Source organism: Meles meles, chromosome 18 (genome assembly GCF_922984935.1).
Source record: "Meles meles chromosome 18, mMelMel3.1 paternal haplotype, whole genome shotgun sequence".
NCBI classification, from domain to species: domain Eukaryota; kingdom Metazoa; phylum Chordata; class Mammalia; order Carnivora; family Mustelidae; genus Meles; species Meles meles.
This window is the reverse complement of record NC_060083.1, coordinates 56680261-56699439: the sequence shown is the minus strand read 5'-3', so window position 1 is coordinate 56699439 and position 19179 is coordinate 56680261. Positions and strand designations below refer to the sequence as shown.

The 19179-nt window shown below is 49.4% G+C and overlaps 1 protein-coding gene across 4 annotated transcripts in view; it reads left to right on the top strand.

Moving 5' to 3' along the window:
• SLC39A11 (solute carrier family 39 member 11) overlaps nt 1-19179 on the top strand; it is a 390505-nt gene that overhangs the window by 111579 nt on the left and 259747 nt on the right. For all 4 annotated transcript variants that reach the window (XM_045983907.1, XM_045983906.1, XM_045983908.1 and 1 more), the window contains one exon: nt 5614-5772. In XM_045983907.1, the coding sequence (XP_045839863.1) occupies nt 5614-5772 (159 nt within the window). The remainder of the gene's footprint in view (nt 1-5613; nt 5773-19179) is intronic.

Genomic DNA, 19179 nt, shown 5'->3' with positions numbered 1-19179 from the left:
TTGGATGGGATCAGCTTGTGCTGGGGCTTTGAGAAAAGCCACTGCTGGATTCCTTTGGGTCTCAGTTTTCCCTCCTGTTAAAGGAAGCCTTTGGACCGGGCAGCCTCCTGAAACCCCTTTCAACTCTATCAGTAGACTCTATTCAACAGATTTCCCGTGGTGCTCTGAAAATTCTATACCACCTTCTTTCCACACCTAAGAAAAACTCCGCTATGTTAAACAATGACTCATCCAGTGTTTGTCAAAGGAGTGAAGGCATTTGAGTATGAGCCTGTATAGCACTTAAATTGGAAGGTAAAATCACTTTAAAATTTAGGTAGTAGACTAAAAGAAATGAGTGTTGAATCACTTCCTGATTATGCCTTCTTTTGATTTCTCCACCCCCACTGTTCCCCATCATTAGCAGGGATCACAGAGTTGATTTAGGCAGCCAGTACCGACGGTCTGCTTCAGGACTGCTCAGACCTGCGGTGCCCGCATACAGAGATGCTCTAGCAGGGCCGTCCTCCTGGTCCCTGGGGGATATGGACACAAATAATGAGTCCAGTGCGTTGGAAAGGGGCCACCTGGGAGGAGGGGGTGGAAGCATGCTGAGTGAAGGCAGGCTCAGGAAAGAACCCAAGGACACCAACCTGACCCTTAACTTCCTGCCAGGAGCTAGGTGGGTGTGGAATATGCATTGCCCCATATCATTTTTAAGACAATCTTAGAGTAAGCATTTGCCCCTATGTTTGGTTTGCTCAAAACTGAGCTACAGGGGTGCCTGGCTGGCTCAGTCCTTAAGCGTCTGCCTTCAGCTCAGGTCATGATCCCGATGTCCTGGGATGGAGTTCCGCATCAGGCTCTCTGCTAGGTGGGAAGCTTGTTTTTCCTTCTCCCACTCCCCCTGCTTGTGTTCCCTCTCTTGCTGTGTCTCTCTCTGTCAAATAAATAAATAGAATCTTTAAAAAAACAAAAAACAAAAAACAACTGACCCACAGAGAGCTTTTACGTTATTTGCTTGGGGGCTTCCTAACTAGGAAGGGGCAGAGCCAAGATGTGAATTTGGACCTGATTCTAAATCCTGCGTGTTCCCACCCATTTTTGTGTGTATATACATGTGGTAAAGGGTTTTGGATGCTTGGAAGAAAGGGCATGAGAGGTAGGTCTTGGCGTTTGGGCATTTTTGCAGATAGAAGTGCTTGGGCCAAGGGATGGGGTGTTGGGCTGGAGGGCTCAGCATGTAGCGGGGGACAGTCGGCAAGATGGGATTTGAATGGTTAAGGCTAGCTCAAGCTTCATTTTTTTAAAAAGATTTTATTTATTTATTTGACAGACAGAGATCACAAGGAGGCAGAGAGGCAGGCAGAGACAGAGGGGGAAGCAGGCTCCCTGCTGAGCAGAGACCCCCGATGTGGGGCTCGATCCCAGGACCCTGAGACCATGACCTGAGCCTAAGGCAGAGGCTTTAACCCACTGAGCCACCCAGGCACCCCAACATCCATTCTCTTTAAAAGGAACTCAGATCATCCATTCCTTCACTCATCCCTCTGCAGGGATGGACGTTGGGGTCAGTTACGGGGCTGAGTTACCCCGGGCAGCGTGTCAAGAAGAGAGCCAGGGCGGGATCAACGTCAGTCATGGGACGTGAGGAGCATACAACAGCTTCTCAGACGTCAGCTTGCCTGACAACCACGCCCTTCCATCTTCAGGTTTTCAGGCCCTGCAGTAGGCCTACCAAGCCGGCCAGACAGAAGTGAGATATTCCGTTCTCTTTTTTTAAAAAACGTATTTCCACCTTATTTCTTCTCACAGGGATTGTCATTGTTATTGAAATGCTTGCTCCCTTGAGCAAAAATTGGGGCCTCTTTGGTCTTGGCAGCCCCTGGCCTGGAGGATGGGGTTCATGCAAGCTTTCCCATGGTGCATTTGATGGATTGGGCTTACGTTTTGTTTTTGGCAATGAAGAGACAAGAAAAGGGCTTTGGGGGGATAGTGAGGCTTCTGCCATGCGCCCTAAAATCTCATTATGCATTCCTTTTCTAGACAAAGGTGGGAAGAGGAAGGTGCTCCTTGTCTGGTCCTCATGCTTCTATCTGATGTCTTCAGGGCTGTTGCTGCTAGACTAGTTTTTGCCTTTATAAGCCGCGTTGTAGCAGTAAGAGGGCTTTGGGTATCTGTCATCTGGGTCATAAAGGGACTGGCTGGCAAGGCCCTCCCTGTGGAACTCATTACCTGAAGTCTTGGGCCCACTTTTCACCACCTTCTTCTTGGTAGCCTGCCCCCTCCAGGCCCTGCTTGTTAGGAATAAATGAGGGTTAATCAGACTTCCTGTATCAGGAAGGTAATGTGGCTACATCCAGATTTAAAAAATGCTTGACATTTAAAGGAGCTTTGCTAGTATTGAGAGTTTCAGGCCAGCCACCTATGTGGGCGGAATTATTAAATAAGGCTTAACATACAATTCAGCCGTTGTGCTCCTTGGTATTTACCCAGATGAACTGAAGAGTTATGTGTACACGAAAACCTGTACACAGTTGCTGATAGCCGCTTTATTCATAATTCATACTTGCCAAAACTTGAAAGCAATCGAGATGTCCTTCCGCAGGTGAATGGGTAAATGAATGGGGGTCCATCCGGAACATGGAATTCAGGGCTAAAAAGAAGTGAGCTATCCAGGCGTGGAAAGACACGGAGGAATCTTACAAGCATATCCCTGAGTGAAAGAAGCCAATCTGAAAAGGCTACAGTGTGATTCCAACTGTGTGACATTCTGGAAAAGGCAAAAGACTATGGCGACTGTAAAGAAATCAGGGGTTGCCCAGCGTTGGGAGGAGGGAGGGATGCATGGGCAGAGCACCCAAGATTTGTAGGGCTGTGAAACGACCCTCTGATGATACCGTAATGGCGGATACCTACCTTTATATATTTATAGAAGCTCATAGGCTGTACACAGCAAGCCTGAACTCTGATGTAAACTGTGGCCTTCTGATGATACTGGTGTGTCAGTGTACCGTAATGAATACGCCACTAAGGTATGGGAGGCCTGTCCTGGGACTTTATGAACCTGTGGGGCGTGGGACTTCTCTGTACTTTCTGCTCTATTTTGCTGTGAACCTGTAACTGCTCTTAAAAAAAGAATAAACTAAAAATAACGTATGCTTTCAAAGGCTCTATTAGTTTCTTGTTGCTGCCGTAAGAGAATACCACAAATGTAGCAGCTCAAAAGGACACACATACGCAATCTAAAAGTCCTGGAGTTCAGAAATCCAGAATGGTTTCACTGGGTTACAGTCAAGGTGTTGGCGGGGATGCATTCCTTCTGGAGGCTCTGGGAGACAGTCTAGACAGTTTGTTTCCACTTCTAGGGGCCACCCGTATTTCTTGGTTCATGACCTTTCCTCCGTCTTCACGCCAGCCTGTCAGCATCTTCCAGTCCCTTGCTGACTGTGACCTCTGCTCTTGTCATCACATCTGTCTCTGACTCTTCTTGTCTTTTCCTAAGGGCCCTGGGATCACATTAGCTCCACCTAGAGCGTCCAGGATAAGCTCTCCATCTCAAGGTCCTTAACTTAATCACTGCTGCAGAGTCCCTTTTGCCTCGTAAGGGGGACATAGTCCCAGGTTTTAGGGGATCAGGACATGGCTGTGTTTGGAGAGAGGTCATTATTTTGTCTCCCACATACACCCTCTATAAATACCTTTTCTTTGGGCCCTGTTGTCACTTCGGACAGGCAACCTGGTTCTATGTTATGATTTTTCTTTGGTCATTTGTCCAGTTTATGTAGGAGGCAGGGAGTCTGGTGAGGAACAGAAATGAAGGAAATCCAGTTGGGTCCTGGATTTCACTGGAAGGATAGAGAATGGTGATTCTCCAGGAGGGGCCCATATGAATCCCCCAGCATGCTCCGAGCATCCTCCACTGAGAGGCACCTCTCTTCTGCTCTACCTCCTGTCACTCATCGGTGGGAACATTTTGTATTTCTCATCTGCAGAGGTGAGGAAAACGTTGGCATCCAGGGATGCAGAGGGATGGAAAGGAGCTTGGGCAGAGGAGAAGAGAAGTGCTCCCTCCCCGCCCCCTACCCCCACCCCATGGTATCAGCAAGGAAGGGACACAGGGAGGGGTTGGAGGATGAGATATGAGTGGCCTTCCTGGACGGTGCGTGGCATTAGAGTCGCTAATGGTGGGGCTGTTTGCGAGGCTTTGGAAGGTGCACACAGAGAGGTTGCTGGACAGGTGTGGCCACGTCCTCCTCGGTGCAGAGTTTATCATGAACAGCAGCTCCCGAGGGCTGTTGAATTCTAAATCCAGTGAGACAACAGTCTGGGAAAGGGACGGGTTAGTCTATGGCATGGGGAAGGAGTCCACAAGCTTCCTTGGATGGTCTCCTGGAACTGAACTGATGAGGCATTTTCTTTCTGGAAGTTTCTGAGGCAGATACAATCTTTCTGTGGGTGGCACTAATTCTTTTGGTGGGAGAATCAGGCCCAAAGCAAGTGACTGCATGTGGATGATGGTTGGCAGAAGGGAAATTGCTTTCTGCATGGATTTGTTCTTTATTGTTGCTTTTGTAATACCTGGTTCTGTCACTCCGAATGTTATTTTGGAGACGGGTGATGCAGTTGTGTTTTTTTTTTTTTTTAAAGGCAGGGCATAATTAAATCATTTTTAGAAACCCATTCAACATTTTACATGTCAGTGATGACTGTCATGTGGTTACGATGGGTAGTGGGTGTACCCTTGCCAAAAAGATGTCACAGCATCTTAGTAAACAGCCGTGGATGAGCATTTAATTCAGTAAACACCGGAGAAGTTCTATCCGATTGACCTCACCGAGACTTGGGTTCCGCTTCATTTTTCTCTTCCCTTTCATGGTTCTGCCCTCATTCAGGTGATTCTGGTCCTGCTTGCTCAGGTCTGTGAACCTGCCACTTACTGACGATGTGACCTCCTTCACATGGTCTCATTACTTCTAGATTCGATTTCTTTATCTGTGGATAGAAATAGAAAGTAGATCTACCTCCCGGGGTTGTGGCCATGATAAAAGAAGATATCAAGATCTATTTCCCTGGACATAGTAGGGGATCAATAAATATTAGTTCCCTTCTTTCTTTGGAGAGATAACAAAGTTGGCAAGCCCGGGCTGACATTGATCAGCGGTTGTCTTCAAATATTTCAAAGGCTGCTACGTATCCTTAGAGGAAGGATACCTCCTTTGATGCTCCAGAGAGCAGACGTAGAACTACCAGGTAAAAATAGAAGGGAGACGGATGTGTGTGACACATGTCTACTGTGACAACCAAAAAGGCCTCTGCACATTGTCGCCAAACTCTACCAGAGAGTAGAGTTGCCCACAGTTGAGACCCACTGAGTTAGAGGCTAGATGAGAGCCTGCTGGAGTCCATCGTTCCAAGGTCCCCTCCATCCCACACCCCATTGAGTTCCTATGGTGTCTGCTTCAGGCATTCTGGTGGTGGCTTTTGGTTTGAGAGATTACCGACCACTGAAGACAAAGGGCTTAACGCCTCCATGGGGTTCGCTGTGGGCCCCAGAGAGCAGCTGAAGTCGGCAGTTGGAAGGCCTTTTGGGGGTGTGGTTGGTTTAATGGCTTGTTCACTGTGGTTTTGCAGGTCATGTTAGCAGCTTCCTATTGGTCTCTCCTGGCCCCGGCCGTTGAGATGGCCACGTCCTCTGGAGGCTTTGGTTCCTTTGCCTTCTTCCCTGTGGCCGTTGGGTTCACGCTCGGAGCTGCTTTTGTCTACCTGGCTGACCTCCTGATGCCTCACCTGGTGAGTACCACTCTTCAGACTTGATGTACCCACTTATGGCTCTGTTGAGTCGCCAGTGATAGCGAAATAGGTATTTCAAGCCATTTAGGGCTTTTACCTAGAATTTTACTGTGAATTCGGGCTTTTTTTTTCCTTCCTAAAAGAAAATAAGCTCTTGGTAATATGACTAATCGTTCCCTTAGTTACATTTTGGTAAGTTCAGATTTGAAATGTCAGATTTCGTTATAAATAGAGAGTTCAGCTGGTACAGAACCGTGTGGCCCTGTGTCTCTGAGCGGACCCAGCAACTGGGAGAAGTGAGTGATTATGATCACGGTCTTGACCCTTAAGGGGCCTACACTGTCATCAGGGAGATGACAACACCCAGCTACAGCACAAGACCATTGACAAAGTGTCACATCGACAAGGGCTTATTAATGGGAGGGTGAGGTGGGGACACCGGGCTGCAGAGCCCTGAGTTCAAGTTCACTTCTGCTGTTGCCTGGTTGCGTGCCCCTTGGCTCCAGTCTTCCTTCCTGTAGCTTGAGGATAACTCCCTTTAGGAGCTGTGAAGTAAAAATTTAAAAATCTAAAGAGACACCAGAACTGGGGGGCGAACCACAGATTTTAGGTTTTCTTTGCTGAAATGGGGCTGGTGGGTTAGGTTTGGGGAGTGAGCGTGTACTTACTTACTTGCTCACGTAGAAGCGTGGTACGAACCATAGCCTGAAATCCGGCCATGAGATCATAACCGGGTGCCATTGGTTAAAATCACGTGGTGTGAAGGGTCAGTGTCCCTAAGAACCCAGGACAGGAATATGACCCAATACCGGGTCCCATCCAGCCCTAGAGGTAGGCAGAAGTCCTCTGTGAGATCTGGGACTGGTCCTTGAATTGCTTTCTCACCCAGAAAGGAAGGAGGCACAAGAAGGACGCTATAGGGGAGAATGGGGTGGGAGGTAATTTCTTCTGTTGGACTGTGATGAGCTAGGATCAGGTCAGGCTCTCTGGAGTTAGTTGGACATCTAGCCCAGGTAGGACATCTGCCTACCTGCCTTCTTTGCTGTCTTAAATTCCTGAATGGAGAAAGAAAAGGAAGGGTTCTTGGGAACTTGTCCTTAGGACCAAGAAGAAACTGATTCCTTGTGTCATAGAAGGACCAGCCTCTGGACCAGACAGTTGGTTGGATGGAGAGTCATGATTTTATCTCGGAGGAAGGACTGTATGTCTTGTTTTTATCATCACAAGTTTGAATGTCACTGTCCGTTTCTGGCCCCTGGCCCCTTGGCTAATTGCCATTGCTTACAGCTGCATGACAAGAACTTTGAGAGGTCCTCCATGTGGGCTGCCGTGCTCTGCTCTCAGATCCACCCTGCTCGTGGGGGAACTGGCCGTCGGGGTGTATTCTATCGCCCTGGCAGGAAGATCTTAGGGCCAGTGGCCTTAACTCTCAGAACAGTGGACCAGGGGCTGGCTCAGAGGCTCTGCACAGCCCCCGTTGGGTCTCATTCTGCCTTTCCTACCTGGGGCTTCTAAGACCGTATCTCGGGGAGGGCTCTTTGCACTCATGATGGGTCACTGCTCCCCGGTACTGGGGGCGGGGAGGGGGGCCGGTATATTTGATCAGCTGTCTGAATGTGGGGACTTTCTCTGGGCAGTGTAAATAGTCATTGACCAATTTGTACTGTGCAGCATCATTGTTTTAACCTTTGGCTTGGTGTTTGTTCTAATATATGCTTTGAATATGGAGAAGGTCCCAGGGGGAAGTCGTGGACAGACTGCACAGAAAATTAGCAATGGCTTGGGAGTAGTGGCTGCACGTCCTGGGATAGAATTTGAAGGGGCTTGAGAACGGACATGATAACCATGAACGCCCAGAACCACGCTAATTGGCAGAAAGATTGGCCTGACAGTAAACATCTGTTCTAGGACATTTGAAAAGAAATTAATTCTTGCTGTTGATGTGAGAAGGGGAATTTGTTCTGGAAGGTCTATAAACAGATAAGAATTATTTATAAGTGCTACAGTCACTGAATACAGATGTTGCTGTTGAGAGTGGCAAAGTCAGGCCACCGTTGCTCTGAGACGGCAGTTGCTCTGAGATGGCCTGTGGTTCCTCTAGGTCTCCCTCTTTTTTTTTTTTTAAAGATTTCATTTATTTATTTGACAGAGAGATCACAAGTAGGCAGAGAGGCAGGCAGAGAGAGAGGGGGAAGCAGGCTCTGCACCAAGCAGAGAGCCCGATGTGGGGCTCGATGCCAGCACCCTGAGATCATGACCCGAGCCGAAGGCAGAGGCTTAACCCACGGAGCCACCCAGGCACCCCTAGGTCTTACTCTTAATGGGCTTTCCAGACCCAGGAAGGGCAGCAGTGTGGATCTGTCCGAGGTGCTTCGTGGAGTGTGAGCTAATGGGTTTGGATCTCTTATCCAACCCTGATGAGCACCCACAGGGAAGGTAGCCTTCTCGGACTGCTAGAAGTTGTTTTGAGAACCCAGACTCTTGGGTCTGTGGGAAGGAGATGGTTAACCACCAACTCTGGTCTCGCAATGCTATTTCTGTTCGTTCAGCTTTTCAGATTCATCTGTCCCCCTTTTGGAGCCCAAGCAAAATACCGCTCATGAAAAGGGTTTTACTCATCACAGCCTGTCAGGGTTGAACCCGTTGCGGCTTTGTTAACTTCACATACATCAGATCGCTCTCTGAACTGGGTATTTGTTTTCACTTCTTTATCTGCGAATAAAGTAGAGAAGGCTCCGGCAGTAACCGTTAATGGGAAATGAGCTTACGGAGATTTGTGGAGATTTTGCCAAATGGTGTCTTAATGGGAGAGGGAAAGAGGCAGTGGGTCGGCCGGGAGGTAGCCCGCTGCTGGACCTTGGGAAGACGGCTGCCAGGAGGGGGCTGATGGGCAACGTGACTGGGAAGCCCAGATTTCCCCTCCGGAGGCCCTAGGGGGAGACAGAATGAATAGTGAACAGCTGTTTGGAGACGCTGACATTTTTATGATCTTTGCAGTTCTGGTTCTATATGAAGTTCAGGATGGTAGTAGGTGGGTGGCCTTTACCTTGAGTTTAAAGCAGTGATTTTCCACTGGTAGGTAGAAGGGTGAGGTTGGGAAGGATAGTAGGTTCCCAAGGCCTGCTTTGCTTGCTTGCTTCCTTCCTTTCTTTTTAAAGATTTTACTTATTTAATTGAGAGACAGAGAGCACAAGTTGGGGAGAAGGGGTAGAGGGGGAAGCAGACTCCCCACTGAGCAGGGAGCCCGAAGCAGAACTCGATCCCAAGACCCAGAGATCATGACCTGAGCCGAAGGCAGATGCTTAACTGCCTGAGCCACCCAGGTACCCTCCCTCCTGTCTTTCTTTGTAATCATATAGTATTATAACTACAACCCAAAAATCTCATCATAAAAACTAAAAAAAAAAATTCTATGAAGGTCCCTTCCTGGTATAGACTATGTCTCCTTCAAATTCATACAGTGAAATCCTAACCCCCCAGGGTGATGGTATTAGGAGGTGGACCTTCCGGAGGTGGTCAGGTCATGGGCGTGGTGTCCTTATGATGAGATTAGTGTCCTTATAAAGATGTTCCTCAGAGCAACCTGTTCTGCCCTGTGAGGACACTCACGATGATGCCTGTGAACAAGAAACCGGACTCCGGTCCTGCCAGCCCTTTGATACTCACCTTCCAGCCTCCAGAAGTGTGAGAAATACATTTCGGTTGTGTGTAAGTCACTTGGTCTATAGTAATTTTTTTAGTTTTTTCAAAACAATTTATTTATTTATATATATTTTTTAAAGATTTTATTTATTGGAGAGAGAGAGAAAAATCGAGAGACAGAGCACAAGTGTTGGGGAGGGGCAGAGGGAGAGGGAGAAGCAGCAGAGTTGCCCCTGAGCAGGAGCCTGAGGTGGGGCTCGATCCTAGGACCCCAGGATCATGGGGCCTGAGCTGAGGGCAGATGGTTAACTGACTGAGCCACTCAGGCGCTCCTAATTTTAATAGATTTTTTTTCTTTTTAAATAACCTCTACACCCAACGTGGGGCTTGAACCCACAACCCCAAGATCAAGAGTTGCGAGCTCCAGGGGCTGAGCCAGCCAGGCGCCCCCTAGAGTAATTTTTTCTAGCGACCCGGAATGGACTGACACTTCCATCTTCCTCTGCTGTCCCCAGACCAACCGTTGTTAACGATTTCGTGGGTAACCTTCCAGACTTTTTCTCTTTTCTTTAAGAAAATGAACTATGCTGAGTCTTTTATCTACTGAAAGGTAAACACTTTCCCCATTTGCTTGTTTCGCTGGAACATGCTTTAAATCTGCTCCATAGCAATCCCGGCTCTGCCTCGTTTCGAGCTCCTTTCTCTAGTGTGCGTGCAGTGCATTTTCACACCACCGGAACCGGTGTGTGCCTCCTCTCGGGGGGGCTGTTTTTATGTTTGAATTGACTTATCTACAGTCCTTCTAGTCCTCCTGTGTGTGTTCGCCTGGTAATTTCCCCGACATTGAGTAGCTGGGTTGCTCCGTGCCGTTACATATGTATCTGTGTACATCTGGAAATGTAATTTTGTTTTGTGTTTTCTGAAAAACACATGGGAACATACTGTGTTGTTGCTACTTGCTTTTTTCAGCTTGCTTTCCATCTTGGCAGTCTCCCCGGGAGATACGCGCTCCCCACCCTCTCCCTCCCCTCCCTTGGGATGTGACATCTTGAGGAGGCTGCCCAGGGACTGCCAGGGGAAGGGAAGGAGGTGGTCTCTGCGATTGCATCGGAGATCTCTCGTTTGAGAGAGCGTGGCTGGTGGTCCTGCCCAGAGAGGCTCTGGGGGGCAGGGCCGATTCCCAAGCGTTAGGGGTACTGCCTTCTTCTCCGCCCCCTCCTTCATTTATCTGTGTCCCCAGTCCCGTAGAGCTTCTTCTCTTTGCTCTCTCTGTAATGGCAGAGAAGACGCTTCTGCTGAAAACCTGACCGAGCAGTGGGTGCCCGAACTTTTACTATGGGGCCAACGTTGGCTGATGTCAGTACTGCCTGGCTGGGGTTGCTCTGAGCGGCCACCTAGGACAGGTTTCTGGAAGCAGCCCAGGTTGCAAGAGGCGAGTAGTTTTCCCCCAGAGGGGGCCTTCGGAAGTTTTTTTTTCTTTTGGTATAGGTTCTCTCCATCTTCAGCATTCTGATTCTACTTCACCCAAGAACACCTTGCAGGAAGAAGACGGGGTTGAGGGGTGGCGGTGGCGGGAGCACCTTACAGAATGCCCCAGGGAGAAATTGCGACCATAAAACCACCCGAGAGCCTGGAGCGGATGCCTGGCATTGTCTGCTAAGCCCAGCCAGGACTGGCCCTCTGCCTCCGTTTTAGTGCTTTCTTCTGTTTTTGGTTTTTGTTTTTAAAGATTTCATTTATTGATTGATTTGAGAGAGAGAGAAAGTGCACATGCTCCTGCATGAATGGGAGGGAGGGAGGGAGGGAGGAAGCAGAGGGAAAAGGAGAAGCAGGCGCCATCCAAGACCCTGAGATGATGACCTGAGCCGAAGTCAGGCGCTTCACCGACTGAGCCACCCAGGTGCCCCTTGGTGCTTCCTTCTTTCTCATGCTTGGTTGAGCTTTGGCAGATGCAATTCCCTTCATACCGGAAGATACACTGGGTTTGATGGGTTGTTGCCATCATCGCTAGGCTGGAGAGAGCCTCCAAGTGCAGGGCCTGGGGCACGGGGGTTATCCGGCGACTCCACTGGCTGTAGAATGCGGTCAAAGAAGGATGAGGTTTTGCGGTCAAAGAAGGATGAGGTTTTGCACGTGGGCATCTTGCTTCACTGTCCGCACACCTGTGCTCATTTCCAGGGCCGCCAGCACAGAGTGCTGCAGACCAGGGCCCTCCAGAAGCAGTAGTATGTTTCCTCCCGACTCTGGAGGCAGGAACTCTGCAGTCGGGGAGCCTGCGGGTCGGGCTTCCTCTGCTTCCTCTCTCGCTGACTCGCAGATGCTCCTGTCCCGCTGGGCCCTCACGCGGGCTTGCTTCTATGTAGGCAGGGACATTCTCCGTATCTCCCCGTGCATCCTGAATGTCCTTTCCTACGGACACCAGTCAGATGGACTAGGGCCCACCGTGATGGTCTCCTTTTAACTTGATCACCTCTTTCAAAGACCCTCTCTCTCTAAATACAGCCACATTCTGAGGTCCAGGGGTTCGGGCTGCAACTTGGGAATTTTAGGGGACACAATTCAGCCAGCCCCTAACAACATTCTCTTAGTTTCTTTTGGTATTGATGGTACTAAGGTTGAGCGGTGACTCGGGTAGGGACAGCTCATGCCGTGTACGTCACCGGAGGCCATCAGTTAAGCTCTGGGTGTTGTGAATAAGAACAAGCTGATGTTCTGGCCTCTGAGCAGGCAGGCTGACTGAGTCTGCTCCCTGAGCGGCAGAGCTCGCCAAGCGAGACACAGCTGATGGGTGTGCTCGTTTCTGATGGCTAGAGGGCACCCTGGAAAGGTGGTCTCCCGCATGGATCCACCGACAAAGGGGTTTTGAATCTTTTACGGAGCGGACAGGATATGTCAATGTCCCGGGCTTCGCGCAGGGGAGCTGCTCGCCCTTCCGAATGGGAATTTGATGACAGTGGCGTTCAGGGCCCGCTGGGTGCCGAGCACCTGGTCCCCAGGTGCAAGCGGGAGCCAGGCTTGAGGTTTGTTTTGCGAGTGATGCGTTCAGCAGCCTCTTGCGACTTTAGGGAAGAAGCTCGGGTGTTGGTTTTGGTCTCGCTGGCCCGCAGAGGGGCTGAAGCGGTGGACGCAGTGTCCTAGTACGCCGTGCTTGCTGCCTCTAGGAGAAGGAAAACGCGCGGCTTTTACCGGTCCCTGGCGGTCTTGCGGTGCACGTCGAGCTGTGCACATGCACTGCTCCGGCAGTTGGTGTGCCCGCGAGTGTTAGCTGTGCGCGCGGTCCTGCTCCCTGGGCTATAGGGGAAGCTGGTAGCTTTGCCCGTGGCCTAGAGCGTTGGAGACGGTGCGCTCTGGCTCTTGGCCCTGGGCTCAGACCGCCTGTGTCAGCGCGGTGTCTACCCGGAGGCAAGGGGGTCTGGCATGAAAACATACACACGCGTGTGCACAGATGCACATGTGTGCACACCGGAGCTTCTGCTTCGCTTTAGGCAAGCACTAAGTGCTTCTTGTTTGTATAATAAACCGGCAGTTTATAATAAACTGATTTTCTAAAAAGATGTATTGACTCATTTGCAAAAGAAAGAGCGTGAGCGTGTGGGCAGGGGGAGAGGCAGAGGAAGAAGGAAAGCGAGAGACTCTCAAGCAGACTTCCTGCCAAGCATGGAGCCCGACTCGGGGCTCGATCCCATGACCAAGATCATGACCTGAGCCAAAGTCAAGAGTCCAGCGTAGAACTGACTGAGCCCTGGGCACACGACAAGGCACATGCATAGTAGTACTGCTCTTCAGTACGTCCCTCCAGAAATGCTCTGTGCTGGTCTAGGTCTGCAGTTCCTTTCTCTGTCCTGTGTCTTAGGGGTGGGTAGAGGAGAAGGGGTTTCATCCTCCTGGCTCAGGAGCACACCGTGGCTCCAAAATCATAGCCAGTCCCTTCTGGAGCTTCCTTTTGCCAACGACTTGGGTGAATAAGTGTAGAACTTCTCCTCACTTTGACCTGAGCAGGACCAAGGTGTGCTGAGTCCACTGCAAAAGTTAAGTGATACTTACTAACCCAGTGGCAGTGGGGAGTAGCTCAGAACACCGTTCTCTCCTGCTTCTGACGCGGTTGGTCTGTTCCTCCTCTGGCCGCCCCATGTCTTGGTTCCACTTGGCACTTCTCCCTCGGTGGGCTTTCTCTTCCCTACACTGTCGTCACCCATGGCCCCGATCCTCTGTGGCCTGAAGGCCGGAGCATGGGCGGGGGTGGGTCTGCTCGGGTGCCCCCTGTGTCCTCCACACCAATCAGCACAGCTGGCGCACAGTAGGTCTGCAGGAGGAACTTGATGAATGTGGGAATGAAGATGTTGGGAAGATTGAATGGGATGGTCTTTGAGAAAACTCCCCCAGCTTCTAAGTTTAAAGGGCTCTACACCTAGAAGCAGATCCATGCCCTTTGCAAGGACCACTTTCTGGGCACCACAGACATGAGGCACGGATAATGAACCGTGAGGGTAAAAATGAGAAAACCTTAATCTGAGATTTGAATCTGTTCTATGATTTGTCATGGCTTTCCTTTCTTAATGATGTTTTACCTAAGAAGCTAAAGGTTTATACTGCCTTTTAGAACAGGCATTTTCTGAGCAAAGTGATCAGGAAGTGTGTGGGAGGTGGGTGGGGCGGGGTAGGGGGTGGGAAGGAACAAGGAAAAATATTGAGACCCCCTGAAACTCCCTGTGGGGGTTCTGATTTCATTGTGTGCATGGCGGGTCCTAGTGTCTGAAACAGAACCCCACACAGGCTCTGGCGTGCAGCCAAGGTCGGTGTGATTCCCTGCAGTTCCAGCACCTTCCTCTTCCCTTCTAAGCCAAATTTTACTATTGCCAAAGTCTGAGAAAAGAGGGAAAGAAGGGCTTCCTGCTGGTGATGAAGGGACGATCTCAAGATGAAAGGGGAGAGGATCTGGTTCTCCGGGTTGCAGATTTCAGAGCTCACTAGAATCACCAGCGAGACCTCCTTTTCCCCAAGAGGCTCTAGCTTCCTTTTGGCCCACAGTCCCATTTACCGCTGCTTTTCTCCTCCCCTGGTTCTCCCGGCAGCCTTTGTAGAAGTAATCACCTGCTTTGTGACACCCTGAATGAATCCTGACTCTGCTCACCCCTCCCCATTTCACCAGAAGCTACTTGAATATCAAGTTTCCATATGGTGGAGCAAGGGGCCGGTGGTGGCCTCCCAGGGGGCCGGTGGTGGCCTCCCAGGGGGCCGGTGGTGGCCTCCCAGGAGGCTGGCTCACGAAGATGCCGTAAGTGGTTTAGGGCAGGACCTGTAGCTCATGCGGCGCAGGAAGTGCAGGCCAAGGCTGGGTTTTCATGCTGAGAGTGTTCTAGTTCGACATCATGGTTGGGGGTAGGAGTGGGTGATTTATATTGTATCATGATACTGTAGTTTGTGATGGCATCTTGGGTGATGATATATAAGGATATTCCATAATGCCGTTATGTAACAATATGTTCGTTATGTACATTGTACCTTTAAAAAAATTACCATATACTGTATTATTTGCCCCAGGAGTACAGGTCTGTGAATCGCCAGGTTTACACCTTTCACAGCACTCACCATAGCACATACCCTCCCCCGTGTCCATAACCCAGTCACCCTCTCCCTCCCCCGCACCCTCCAGCAACCCTTAGTTTGTTTCATGAGAGTAAGAGTCTCTTATGGTTTGTCTCCCTCCCCATCCTGTCTTGTTTCATTTTTTTCTTCCCTACCCCCATGACCCCGCCTCCCTGCCTCTCAAATTCTTCATATCAGTGAGATCATGTGATAATTGTCTTTCTCTGATTGACTTGTTTTGCTCAGCATAACACTCTCTAGTGCTATCCATGTCGTGCAAATGGCAAGATTTCATTTCTTTTGATGGCTGCATAGTATTCCATCGTATATATACCACATCTTCTTTATCCATTCATCTGTTGATGGACATCTAGGCTCTTTCCATATTTTGGCTATTGTGGACATTGCTGTATAAACATTGGGGTGCACGTGCCCCTTCGGATCCCTACATTTGTATCTTTAGGGTAAATGCCCAGTAGTGCAATTGCTGGGTCATAGGGTAGCTCTATTTTCAACTTTTTGAGGAATCTCCATTCTTTTTTCCAGAGTGGTTGCACCAGCTTGCATTCCCACCAGCAGCGTAAGAGGGTTCCCCTTTCTCCACATCTTCACCAACACCTGTTGTTTCCTGACTGATTAATCTTAGCCATTCTGACTGGTATGAGGTGGTATCTCACTCCAGTGAGCACTTCGATGTGTGTCTGTTGTGATGTGATGTGGAGCACTTTCTCATGTGTCCGTTGGCCATCTGGATGTCTTCTTTGCAGAAATGACTGTTCTTGTCTTCTGCACATTTCTTGATTGGATTATTTGTTCTTTGGGTTTTGAGTTTGATAAGTTCTTTATAGATTTTGGATACTAGCCCTTTAGCTGATATGTCCTTTGCAAATATCTTCTCCCATTCTGTCAGTTGTCTCTTGGTTTTGTTGACTTTCCTTTGCTGTGCAAATGCTTTTGATCTTGATGGAGTTCCAATAGTTTTTTGCCCTTGTTTCCCTTGCCTTTGGCGATGTCTCTAGGAAGAAGCGGCTGTGGCTGAGGTCGAAGAGGTTGCTGCCTGTGTTCTCCTCAAGGATTTTGATGGATTCCTGTCTCACTTTGAGGTGTTTCATCCATTTTGAGTCTATTTTCGTGTGTGGTGTAAGGAAATGGTCCAGTTTCTTTCTTCTGTATGTGACTGTCCAATTTCCCCAACACCATTTGTTGAAGAGACTGTCCTTTTTCCATTTGGACATTCTTTCCTGCTTTGTCGAAGATGAGTTGACCAGAGAGTTGAGGGTCCATTTCTGGGCTCTCTGTTCTGTTCCATTGATCTTTGTGTCTGTTTTTGTGCCAAGACCATACTTTTACATTGTATTTTTTTTAAAGATTTTATTTATTTATTTGACAGAGAGAGATCACAAGTAGGCAGAGAGGCAGACAGAGAGAGTGAGAGGGAAGCAGGCTCCCTTCAGAGCAGAGAGCCTGACATGGGACTCGATCCCAGGACCCTGAGATCATGACCTGAGCCGAAGGCAGTGGCTTAAACCACTGAGCCACCCAGGCGCCCCTTACATTGTATTTTAACTCTCTCTCTCTCTCTCTTTTAAGATTTATGTATTTATTGGAGAGGAGGGCTTCATTGTGATGTTCATCCCTCTTGCCTCTGGGTTCTAGAGGTGAGATGTCCTTTCGTAGATGTTTGACTATCTATAGGCAGATGGCCCCTTCTTTCTACTGCTCCCAAGGGAACAGGTTGAAAAGTTGTGCCTGTAAAACTGGACTCGTAGGACCATCGCCCATCTTTGCCACTCGTCCTGTGGGGTCTTTCTTTCAGATGGATTAGTAACCAGCTGGCCATTTGGAGGCCAATATGATTTGACAGGGTGAGGTGCAAACCTTCAGTGCTCCTGTGCCTCCCTGTAACTGACTAGATTACTTTACTCCTGTCACAGGTTGCTAGCGGGCTGTCCACCAGATTTGACATCCAAGTTGTTGCTACCAAGGGAATGATGCCTCCCCCTGCTTCCCATGCATATGTTGAGGCCCTAAACCCCAGTGCGTATTTGAAGGGAAGTCTTTGGGAGAGTGTGAGGCTTCAATAAGGCCCCGAGCGTGGGACCCCGTATTGTGGGATCAACGCTCTTCCAGGAGCGGACACCAGAGAGCTTGGACGCTCCTTCTGTCTCTGCCGTGTGCGGACACCGTGAGAAAGCGGCTGCCTGCCAGCCAGGAAGAAACCTCTGTTGTGTGTGTTTTCTCCATACCACCAAGCAGTTCTTCAACACCAGCTGGGCATCCTGCAGTTCAGGTTCATCCCGACACTCTCTCCCTGCAGAAATCTACCTGCCTGCCAGTATCAAGTCCTGGTTGTGTCGGTCAGCTGTAGAGCGGAAGTTCCCATCCCCCGTCCTTGGATTTGATTAATTTGCTGGAGCGGCTCACAGAACTCCGGAAAGCAGCTTACTTGACCGCTGGACAGGACAGGGGTTAGGGGTGCCAACCCCCGCCTCCCCCCCCCATACACACGGTCCAAAATCCCCGTATAACTTTTGAATCTTCTGGAATGGAACCGTTCATAGTGAACTCGCAGTGTTGACTAAAAGCCCCACTGCTAACATCAGCAGTGGATTAATACATATTTGGTATGTTATGTATATTATGTGCTGTATTATAATAAAGTAAGCTAGAGAAAAGAAAATATTAAGAAAATCATGGGGAAGAAAAAAAATACATTTACAGGACTGTACTGTCTTTATGGGAAAAAATTCTCAGCTAATTGGACCCATGCCGCTCATGTGTTCAAGGGTCAGCTGTACTCCTGAGATTACTGGTCTATTACAGAAAGATAAAGCTCAGAAACAGCCAAAAGGAGAGAAGCATGGGGCCAAGTATCGGGAAAGGCGGGGGAGACGGGGAGGTCTCTCCTCTTTCCCCCCACCTCAATTGGCCGCATCTCTGTGTGTTCACCAAACCGGAACCTCTCTGAATTCTGTCCTTCTGGGTTTTTATCGCGGTTTCATTACCTGGGCACGACTGATTAAATCATCGATTCATTCTCCATTCCCACTTTGCCTCCAGGCCCGTGGTCAGGGGGTGGGGCTGAAAGTTCCACCCCTCTAGTCACGTGGTCGTGGTCGGTTTCCCTTGGCAACCGACCCCCTCCCTGGGCGCTTTCTAGAGGTCACCTGATTATCATAAGCTCAGGCGTGGTGGAAAGAGGTTGGTGACAATTACTGAGATCCTTTACTCTCTCATCACCGAGAGGACTCCCCATGCGTTTTCAAGAGCTCTTGTGCCAGAAATAGGGGCAAAGACCAATCAGATATTTCTTGTTATAGATCGCCGTATCACAAGGGTCCTCCCCAGAACCCAGCTCTCCTGGCACCCCGATCTTGGACTCTCAGCCTCCAGAACTGTGAGAAGCCCCTTTGTGTTGTCACCCAGTGTGTGGGGGCTTTGTTAGGGCGGCCCACGCTCAGACGGTGGTGAAAACTGTTGTCTCAGATTGTGGGTGAATGGGTCCTTCTTTGCCCCTTGCATGGGTGTGTGCCACTTTCTGCAGCCCCTCAGCGGTCCTGTCACCACTCCCAGGACGTCTCTGTGGAGTGTTCTTTTGTCCCTTACTAATGCGGGGCCAGACTGTGTTCTGTGCCTGTACGCTGGGGCTGCTTTCTCTCTAAAACAGGTGTCGGTCTCCTTCCTCTGGTTTCTTTGTAAGGGTTCTAGTTTTCCATCGGATGCAGGCTGGTGGGTCGAAGGACATGGGCGGGTGGGGGGGGTGTCTTGCAGGACCAGCCAAGACGGTCCTTGACTTTGTGCTGGAAAGAAGCAAAAGTGAGGAAGTGAGTAGAGTTTGTGAAAGATAGAGAGAGTGTAGATATGGACAGAGTGTCTGGTGAATCTCCTCTTTGCGTGGGGTGGGGGGTTTTTCTGAGGACGGTGGTCTGTGTCTTTTCAGTAATCCAGGAACAAAGACAGGTGTTTAGATGTCCCCGTAAATCACTCATGCTCTGGAGGCAGGAATTTTGATGAGTCAATGATCATGCCAACCCCATCTGATCCCTCCCTAGATGTTATCTGTTGTGCTGGAATCCTCCAAAGAAATCATTAAATCCTTGATTTTTTTAAAGAAGACATATATTATCTGTTCTGTAAGAGTGTGTGAGGTGGGGGGTGCAGGTCCTAGCAAGAATAGAA